At 39.3% G+C, this 10,807-nt stretch overlaps 1 protein-coding gene across 1 annotated transcript; it reads right to left on the reverse strand.

Annotated features, from left to right (window-relative positions):
• Nucleotides 1-1,335: 1,335 nt before the first annotated feature.
• Nucleotides 1,336-10,598, reverse strand: SLC25A31 (solute carrier family 25 (mitochondrial carrier; adenine nucleotide translocator), member 31). Its single transcript, XM_009891434.1, is given in 9 exon segments — nucleotides 1,336-1,393; nucleotides 1,395-1,534; nucleotides 4,397-4,522; nucleotides 4,776-4,864; nucleotides 4,950-5,015; nucleotides 6,315-6,432; nucleotides 8,898-9,025; nucleotides 9,475-9,556; nucleotides 10,149-10,598. Coding segments are annotated over 9 exon segments (1,257 nt in total).
• Nucleotides 10,599-10,807: the final 209 nt, after the last annotated feature.

Genomic DNA, 10,807 nt, shown 5'->3' on the forward strand with positions numbered 1-10,807 from the left:
TGAACAACCAGGATTCTCCAAGGGAAGGCAGCAGATGCCATTTCCCTCCAAAACCTCCCGAAGCCAGAGAAACCACTGTTAAACGGAGTTAATTGTAACACAACTGGTATTTATTAGTACAAGCAGTTAACCACCTCGTTTTTCTTGCTGGTGTCAGGATGGGGAAGGCAAAGGGGGTGCAGGCCCCCACAGCAGTAGCCAGGGAGACACATCCCGGGTCAGGGCTCTGCGCGGCTGTTTCAGTCCCTGTTACAGAACCAGCTGTGGGTGATTCAAGGTGTTGCAGCATCCCCGTTTCCCCAGCTCCACCTGAGGCTCCCTCCTGACTGGAGACACCCTGGGCCAAGAGATGATACGCGAATACTCTTAAGGAGCCAGCTGATGCCACGGAGCCAGGCCCAGAAGAAATTGGGCAACCTTGCAGCTGGGGGACAAGCCACCTCTGCAGAGGGGCGGGCATATCTCGGATCTCACATCCTTGTGCTGCTGCTGCCGTGTTGTTTCTGGCAGCTGGTTCCAAGATGCAGTCAGGATTGCAGATGAGTGTAGACATCCATGATAGCGACGAGAAAGTGCCAACGGACTCTGTATTTGCTGTGTCAAGAGTAAGACTGTTATGAGTTGGAGATGACATCGTAAGCAGGACAAGCAAAACTCTTAACAGCGTTTCATGAAAGTCCTGTTTGTGTGCTGCAGTGTCACACTAATTGCCCAATCTGCGAGTATGAACAAAATTCACGTCAGATTAGCCACGAACTTGCCTGAGCATATCCCCCCCATCACCTGCTGTCACTGCAGCAGTCTGGGAATTGGTGTTGTCCGAGTCTTTCCTGTTCTTGGCCTGTGGATTCACATCTGATTTATAGTGGCAGCTGTCTTGACTTGTGCTTTGAAATACCATGAAAACACATCAACAGGCTGCAAACAGGTTTTCCTTTTACTGGGGCTCATGTAGAAGCTGTAGGCAAGCTGGTAAGTACACGTACTTACACCAGGCTCTGCTGACAGGCTGGGGAAGCAGCTGTTACCAAAATATATTCAGGTACATGCCCTAACTTCAGTCAAGATGTGTAACATTTAGTATGAATAAAACGGAAACATTGAGAATTTTAAACAAGAGGCAAGTGGTTTCTTGGATTAATTTCTTGGATGAAATGTAAACGGTAGTCTTTAGTTCCCTGACAACAAATTATTTCATTTAGTACATGCTTAGTCACAAAACCATCCAAATTTCTTAAAAGTATTGTTTATATAACATTTTAACTAAAAATAGGCTATGCAAACAATGAGAATTCATGAACACTGTTCAGACAAAATAGATGTTCACTCACTATTTTAATCAGGTCCTGAACTCTCTGAAACATTGAGGTTAAAAATGTCCTTAATTTTGTCAGAGAACTAGCACTAAGGCTCCTCCGGTTCCACGGAGGATGTTGGAGAATGCTCCAAGGCAGAAAGCATTAAGCCCCTCTGGCTCGTGTATTTTCATAAAGCAGTCCACGGTTCCTTTATCTTGACATTCAGTCTCCCTGCGCTGCACACAAAATAAGGACAAATCATTATTGCGCTGCACTGAAAAAGAAACTTATACGGCCAGCAAAATTTGTCTTTCTTTAGTCAAGAACACTAAGGAACTTTTTCCTTATGTTTCACTTACTGCAAAGGAATGATCTTTTAACTAATAAATATTTATCTGATGTAATGTTCTGCTGGCTTGTTCCAATAGCTAAATTTAGAAAGGCTGTGATCCTTCTTCTGATGCTTCTTTTAAGCTTTACTGGGCAAGTAGAAGGCTTAGGAATTAAATGAGGTCACTCCAGTCCTAAGGGTGCTCTGAATTGTTTCAATGCTATTAAAACTTCCACAGCTCATTTTTTTCCCCCCTTTTTAGTACCACTGAAATATTTTCATACCAAGTAGATTCCAGTTCATTTGTAATCAACAGAGTCCTCTAAAAAATGTTAAGGTCTTGACTAGCACGGTGATGTAAAACCATAGGAAGGCTAAGAAGGAGCGCAGTCCAGTGTTCACCTAGTCCACCTTCTTTCTGAGCATTAATTTGCTTGACAAATGAAAACAAAGCAAAAGGGAGGATTTCTTAGAGACCTCAGCACCACGTTCACAAAAACTTGCTTCAAGTGCTTACAGGTGTAGGAAATAAAGGATGTACAAGTCAGAGCTGCAGTACTCAACTCTCCCTTCAGCTTTTTCCAAGTGCAGTGTGGCTGAAAACCATGCCAACTCCTTTAAGTTTTGAAAATTTCAACAGTGGAGTAGAGACAGCTCAGAGGCACGTTGTGTAGCCATTCTCTGCACAGCGGAGCACTTGGGAAATACTCTCGCCCACTGTGGAAGTCAGCATGATGACGACAGCACGTCCCTCAGATACGCTGAGTAACACCCCAGCTCTGACAAAGCCATTTTTTGTAGATGTGCTTGGTGAACTGTCAAACAATTCCAGTTTTGGAACTGCAGTCTCTTCAGGATTTGAGGACTGTATTAGGAACTGACACTGGTTTTTGTCTTCACTAGCAAAAAACAAGTGCCCTTTTTTTTTGGTGAGATTAATCTCCAAATCCCTATCTTTAGATGAAATTCTACCAGAAAGAAGACACTAGTTTTTTTACTTAATGTTGAAAATTTGACTTAAGTTACCAACACCTTAAGTCAAACCCACCTGCAATACCAAGGTAAGGTTCTAGACTCCCAATAATGGCAGAAGGATAATCTTGCCTTTGTGATATACTCTGCAGCTAATAAAGTGATGTTCGAATTTTCTGATGAAGACAGGGTTACATGTTACATCTTCTGTTAGGAATCAAGATAGGAGGTCACTATCCATTTTCTGACCATAATAAATGCAGGAAATACATCTGTGATAAATATTCACATGAATCAATTAAATAAGCATAGTAAGATAGCTAAAAAAGCATTTAAAATATTTCTGTTTGAATTGACATGAATATATGAAAATGAAAGGATATTTGGTAATGGTTATTACTGCTTAGCTGACAGAAATCAACTTTGCTGAAAGCAGTAACTGTACTGTGCTCATAATTTCAAAAAGTTATTCCACCTGACAAATACAACTTAACTGAAGAATTAAAAGGTGCTATATTTAATTCGGGGCTTCCTCTTGGATCAGAGTAAGCATCCTGATAAGAAACTGATAAAAATCATACTACTTAGCTTTATTTGTACCTGAAGCTTCAAAACTACCTGAATGAAACAAGGACACATGAATATATTTTTACATCCACGACATATATATGTCCTCTCATTCTCATCTTCTTTTGTGCTAATAAACCCATTACCTTATTGCATATGATTACAATTTATGTTTTTAATCTTCATACTATTCTCTATCCTAGTGGTAAGTTAATTGCCAGAAATACAGGCAATTTTTTGGTAAAGCCTCAAAGAGCACAGGACTTGGGAATAACGACAGCATTAACTGTAGATCTACTGCTGATTAAGCAGTAAAACCAGAATCTGAAGACAGTGAAATCATATTTAGTCTGAAAGGAAGAAGTCAGTAGTGCTAATGGTGCTTGCCCATTGTAAGCTTCAAGGATTTTGGTTATTCAGGACAGGTTACCAGAGGTACGTAGGCATTACCTAAGAATCTAAGTATCCCCTGGGATTATTTGAAAGCACCCAAGCAAGTTCTATGCCAACATTTATTCTGATTTTCTTTTGACTTTCTGGAATACCTTGAGAAAAGGATACTCTTGAAACAAAATGTAGAGACACTTCTTTGGAACTAACAACTCCTTTCTATTACCAGCTGGCAAAACTTCCTCAGGGATGCAGGGAACAAGGTCCTGATTTTTCAAGAGCATTTTGTGTTGTTTTCATTTCGTGTTTCAGGATGATCTTCATATAATAATGTAAATTCTTTCTATGTACCTATTAAAATTACCTAATAGCTAGCAATGAGATCCAACATTAATTACTGATAATACACTATGATACCCATCACTTACTGAGAAATAATTCTCAGTTTGTACTGAGCTTTGAAGATTACTGATTCTACCTCGCACCTGAAGAACAGCTGTGTGCCTCAAAGACTATTTTTCTCACTGCATTAGCTGGGCTAATAAAGGATATTATTCTACCCACAAACTTGTCTTACTCTAAATATCTGGATTCTGAGTAGGAAAAAGAAAACAGATTCTGATTTTCTACTAAAAGCTCCCACCAAGCTGTGAACTTTTACCAGGCTCCCACAATAGTATTATTTCATTTTTTTTCTTGTCTTTCTGGAGATGTTTCCACTTTTTTTTTCTGAATAGAGTCTTGCCTGCTGTAAGGCTATACAGTGCTTCAATTAGCACATCAAACTTCAAAGATCCAGTAAGTAATTTTCAGAAAAGGATTGCAAGCTAGACCGTACCTGCATCATCATGCGTCTCCTGACAGCGTCAAAAAGATAAGACAGCATTCCTGAGAATGTAGTCACAACTTGAGCATTGAAAAAGGAAAGAATGAATGAAGTTTGTTGTGGATTTGGCAATAATCCCTGCAAAATAAGAGAGAAATGGAGGCCTCTACAAATTCTGTGTAATGTATGTCAAATCCAGCAGATATCAAGTATAATTTTGATGATTTCTGTTGTTAATCCTACTGTAAAATTACTTGGCTCTTCAGTAATATACTCGGTTGAGCACAAATAACTGTAAAGACAAAAGCTGTAACTAACAACCTAATTGTTCATAATAAATATTTAAAATATAATGAGAGAGATTGAAAACGTGCATTTTTGTAAAAGCTACCTCAATGGTATCCTAACATCCAAAATAGGAGGCTCGGTGTACAATAATTCCCTGTACTCAAACACAAAAACCCTGGTGCAGGCCAGGAAGTCCATCAAATCATAGAATGGTTTAGGTTGGAAGGGACCTTAAAGATCAACTAGTTCCAACCCCCCTGCCATGGGCAGGGACACCTTCCATCCGTCTTTGCAATTTTAATATCGCAGTCACGAAATCTCTGGCACTGTCGCTCAGTGGCATCTAATAGAAAAGAATTTTATGGACATTGTTATGCTCCACAGAAGCCCTTCTCTTCAGAACAAACTACTCTGTGTGACTGAAACATTTATCATTATCAAAATTATATGAAAAAACATAGTAGATCGTTGTTTCCTCCACTTACGAACAAAGGATAAAGAAGAAATTGAGACACGTGGATGGATGAAGACAGTTTGTTCAAACAGATAGTGGTATCCAGTTGCTGAAACACTTTCAGGTCAAATAACTTCCATTCCAATTTTGTCCTCCTTCAGCAGAGTGCTTATGTATGAATTCTCTTACCCTCTCTCTGAAAAGAATTTTTTCTACATAATACCATGCTTTCACTTCCTCCCCACACATTCATACTCAAATTTATTAGAAGTGCTGCTCATTTCAGCCTTTCCTTATAGCAGAACACTAGCCACAAGCTGTGACAAAGTTAAAATATCCACTTTTTATATCTGTAGGTCTTCATCTGTTTCCACATTCTGCAAGTCACTACCCCCAAGCTCTTAGGATTCTCTACAGGTGAAAACACAGCAAGCAATAAACAGATATGTGAAGGAAGATCTTCAAGCTGTACACCTCCTTATACTGAAGGTATCATGAAAATATTTATTTGTGCTGAGTACAGGGCACAGAAAACAATAGTTAGAGTCAAGCAGCCAATTCCTGGGACAAGCCTGCACAGCACAGACAGTAACCAGAGTTAACTTGTCCCGTTGTGGCAAATCAGGAAAGCCAACAACAATACAGAAGGCATGTATGTCTTCCTCTCTGCTGCAACGCCTTCCAGACACTGTGTTCGGGAAATTAATTTCATCTATTTGAATGAATGAAATATACATCTAGGGATATATGCTACCCAAAAATCTTTGTTGAAAATCTTCAGTTGATATTCTTGATGTAGAACAAGGATGGTCATTAGCTCTTTAAATGACACCCTATAAAACCATAGGTTAGCAAAAATTAAACTCCTCTAGTTTCTGGCATGTAAAATTGGCAAAATTTGGTTAAACATTTCCATACTGAATCTAAAAATAACGCAAAACTTTGAGAACTATACTACAGCACTATTTCCAAAGAATCCTCTTTCACTCACCTTCATCCTCTCCTTTTCAACAAAGATGTTACGTTTCTTAATATTTTTAAGTTTGTAATTGTACAATGGTAATTTTTTAAGTAACAGAAAGAATTCTAATGCTGTTGGATATTGGTCTACCTCTGAAAAGAAGTAAATATAAGAAACCTGAGGCACATCAGATAAAACTGGATCTGCCATTTAAGAGATTTCACTACCTTTCCCAATATCAGCAGCTGAATGAGTTTGTGCAAAGTCTAATGGGTACGCTACCCACATGGATGTTGCTCCTGCTGCTCCGCCAGAAGCCAGGTTTGCCAAAAACCATTTCCAGAACTGAAACACAAAAATTGCTGTATGCAGTTATGAAAATACAGTATTACGATACTGTAATACTGACCTTTGTTGTAGATACTAAACTAAACTTTAAAACATGAGGAGTAAGATCTATCTAAAACATTGTATTATTAACAAAATAATGAAGAAACATGCTGGTCTCAGAGTAAGACCTGTACTAGGGTATTTAAAAATTTCCACTTGCAAAGATTCCCTGGCTATTCTTAAATTTATTAAAAAATATTTAAGCTATTTTCTTGTCTAACTTCTGAATTATATGGTGCTCTTGTGACCCAGATAGCAGATAACATCCCTCTCATCTACAATCATCCAGTCCTCCGTAACAATCAGCCTGTGAATCCCCCTGATACAACAATTGTGCATCAATTCTCCACGATGGGGGAATGGGGAAACATAAAAATCAGTGTACTAACTTTCACTGTGGCCCATACTGTTTACCAAACAAGAAAAACCTAATCACAATACAAGAAACATTTTACATAACATTTTTAGGTGGTATCTGACAGAGCACAGGTACATCTTGTGATGTAAATGCAGACCACGTAGATGTACCCAAAATCACTTTTTATTTGCTGGCTTAGTCACAGCAACACTGTAGCTGTAGTAGATGGAGTCCAGCATAGCTTAAGTGCCCTAATACTTTATTACGTGTACAGAAAGCTTTGCAACCTGCCCTAGCTCATGTTGCTGCATAAACTGCTGCTAGTTGTGCAGGAGAGGGGGCAGCTGCAATCTGAAGATGTTTGATCGTGCCAGTATTACCTTCAGTACCAAGTGGCTGGCACATCGATTTACCCTGTCTTCTTTAACAGAAGTTCCTTTGCACTTTACAATCTAAAGGTTTTAGTAATTTTTTTTTTTAAAGGTAATCCCGCTAAGCAAAAACTAATGCATGTAACCATATTGTATTCCCCATTTCCTATCCTGCACAAAACATGTAAGAAAGCATCCAAAGACCCTGAGCTTCAACCATGAATATGCTACTTTGATAAATACTACACTTCTAAAGAAATTAATCCTGAGTGCTATTCGTGGAATGTTTCTAAAATTTGAGTCACAAGCTCATACACATGTAAGCCATCTGGAAACACTTCTAGGAGACGGAAAGGAGATTGGAAGAACTATAAACACTGTTATTTACATCATGCATGTTTTCCTTTTTCCACTTTAAGAAAAGAAAGAAAACAGCAACCTTAAACTCTTTACATACAAAATGACTGTAATTGAAAAAGGACTGCTTAGGAATTTGCCTGCAATACAAGATGATGATTAATCAAACTTTAATGACTGACAGCATTCCTCCTGGTCAGCACCACCAGAAGAGCCTGTGGCAAGGAAAGTTTCTGGCACTGCAGTAAAAAACTGTCAACAAGAGAAAGCACAGAACATTGGATTTCTGTTTAAATTATGAAAACCTAACCAAAGAAATCCTAAAACAGATAACATGAGACAGACACAAATAAAGCAGATTTTCCAGCTATTTTCACATGAAACAAATTAGATACGAAGAACTTATGTTCCGTTCTGCTGATATGAATGAATTTTATGTAATTTGTCAAATGCCAACGTCAACATTTCACGTTCCAAGACCAAGATTTCTTGCAATTAATTCCATGGGTGTAAACCTCTGTGTCTTTCAAGAGTCCATCTAAGTTAAGGGACCTTTCCCAAGTACACAAAATTGCAAGGTAAGGCAGCACAGCCCAAATGTTTAATTGCCTTTTTGAGCGATAACCTAAAACTGTTGCTTTTCTGGTGCACTTTACAAAACTAAGTTCTTAAAATGCTTTAACTATTCATAAGTATATTTCTAGCTTTACACATAGAAATCAGTTTTCAGCGGGAAGTATTACTTATCTATCAGCAGTCATATGTACTTTCCTATTTGCAAGTTCTTTCTGACACTTACATCCTAATGATGATCGAGAAAATAATGTGAAAAAAATTAAAGTGAGATACTCTTGCTTAACGACGCAACCCAAGAGCTTCACACATTAGAATAAAAGCAGTGAGTGAAATTACGAACATAAAGGTTTTCGAGAACAGAGTACAGGTTAATGCAATCTTAACATAATTGGCCCAGAAACATAGGTGTCCGAGTCCAAGATTTTTAAGATACATCCTAATACTTGCATCAGTTAACTCCAAAATAATTATGTCCTGAACAAAACTTTGACAATTCTGACTACAGTTATAAGCAGTTATTTACATGCACCTCACAAAGTTATCAATCATTAAAGATCAAACCCCAGATTTCATTACCTTAAAAATATGCTACAGGGTAAGCCATGCTCACTGTTCCCCTTGTTATAAAATAAACTCATTACAAAATCTTATCACTATGTCACCACTAAGTACCAACCATGCTGAGAGAAAGAATTGCACAGCTCTTGGCTGGATCTGGTTTGTTTATTAAACAGAACTAATATGCAAGGATTATTTACCTGTTTTTCTTCATCCACTTTGGACATGAAAATCTGTTTGTATGTGTCCTTAAAAGCAAAGTTTAGAGCCTGTGTTGGGAAATACCGTATAACACTTGCCAAATTGCCACACCAAAAGCTGAAAACTCCTACAGAAAAAGAAACGGATCTTTAAAATAACATTTCCAAAGTTCATACTACAGCGAGTACACTATACAATATTCCTTCTATTGTATCTACTCTGGTATGAGCTGTAACAAAGGCCAAATATATTCCTTTGCAGGTCCTTTATTTTTCAAGCATTTGGTATTGAAAATGTGGATTTATTCTGACACCAACAGATGTGTGTGTTTGGTGTTAGCACATGAAAATCTAAAACTGCAGGTGAAACATGAACAATGCTGAGAAACAGGTAACATTTTCAACTTCCTTACTTCGCACATTTCTAAGACGAGGGATACCTATGTAAACTGCAGTCCACAAACTGCAGAATGGAAGAATATTTCACAGAACTGTGTAACTTTTCCTGAAGAAGCCTGCCTATGCATTTTCCCTTCCGTAGGGGGTGCTCACACTCCATATTAAAGAAATGACCAACGGCTTATACAGGTATCAGAAACTTGGTACTGCTCTTGTAATTTTATTCGTCTTCTAAATTCAAGAAAGGATCCCGTTGGACACTAAGATAAATGCGTAAGAAGCTAAATGGAGCTGAGGAGGTAGTGCACGAGCAAGTTTTATGTGGATCACGAGAAAGAAAAAATACACGTGAGGATGTCCACAGCCATTGGACTGGCTGGGCACATTAGACTTTGCTAAGCAGTGACAACAAAGTCATCTCTGTAACGCATAGCCATGCTCTTCATTCAGGATTCTTAATTTCCTTGTGTTACTGTGGATGAAAGGCAAAGCCTCCCCAAGATAAAGAAAACTCAAAACTGCATTTTCATTTCTCACTTTGATCGTGCTTTCCTATATGTTAACGCAAGGATGCCAAATAAACGCTGCTTTTGTAAAACTATCACAAGGAAAAGGTTCAGGGTATTTCACGCTGTCCACAAATAAACAACGAGCATGACCTCGCCGCTACCAAATAAACCAAAAAAATCCTGCAGGGATGTACCCAGCCACAACCCCCTCCTCCGCCACTACCCGCACCCCTCTGCAGCCCACCATGGAGGCTCCATCACTATCGCTTCAAAGGTCTTTCAAAAAGCTTTTGTCTTTTTGCAAGGTTTGGGAGAGAGAGGGGACGAGGCCCAGGGTCCCTACCTGTCTCCCTGGGGATGTGCCAACAAGGCGCATGGCACCACCCAGCCATTTCCTCTTCTTCCTGAAAAGTGCAGGGCCAGCAGGCACCGAAATGGCTTCTTTTTCCTCAAAAGTTGATGGCCGCAACAAGGCGCATGGCACCACCCAGTCATTTCCTCTTCTTCCTGAAAAGCGCAGGGCTAGCGGGCACCGAAACAGCTTCTTTTTCCTCAAAAGTTGATGGCCCCGGTGTACCCTGGAGCTGAGTCCCGCTCTGTCCCCCACCGTTACCCGGCTGTGAGGGGCGGCTGGGCCCGGAAATGGTGCCATTACCTGGAGCCCTCCCACAGCTGCTACCAGAGACCCACGGAACTTTCCAGAAGCTTCTGTCAGCTGTGGGGACCAGCCCCTCTTCCCTGAGCAGGAACTAGGGAATAAAAACCTAGGTAACAAAGGGTAGTTGTTGATCATATTGAGTTGAGAGTTAATAAACATTATATATAGCAAGTAAATGAATTTTAATCATGTCATTTATACCCATTCCACTGCAGGTCAGAAGTACCAATTCCTTCTAGATTGCTGACAGTTTGGTTTTTTTTTTTAAATTGCTTTCCCTCCCCTACATCTCCTGACTTTATGAATAATGAAGGCATGAAACGCTTTGTTTGCTCAGTTAAATT

Source organism: Charadrius vociferus, unplaced genomic scaffold, assembly GCF_000708025.1.
Source record: "Charadrius vociferus isolate BGI_N301 unplaced genomic scaffold, ASM70802v2 scaffold159, whole genome shotgun sequence".
Taxonomy (NCBI): domain Eukaryota; kingdom Metazoa; phylum Chordata; class Aves; order Charadriiformes; family Charadriidae; genus Charadrius; species Charadrius vociferus.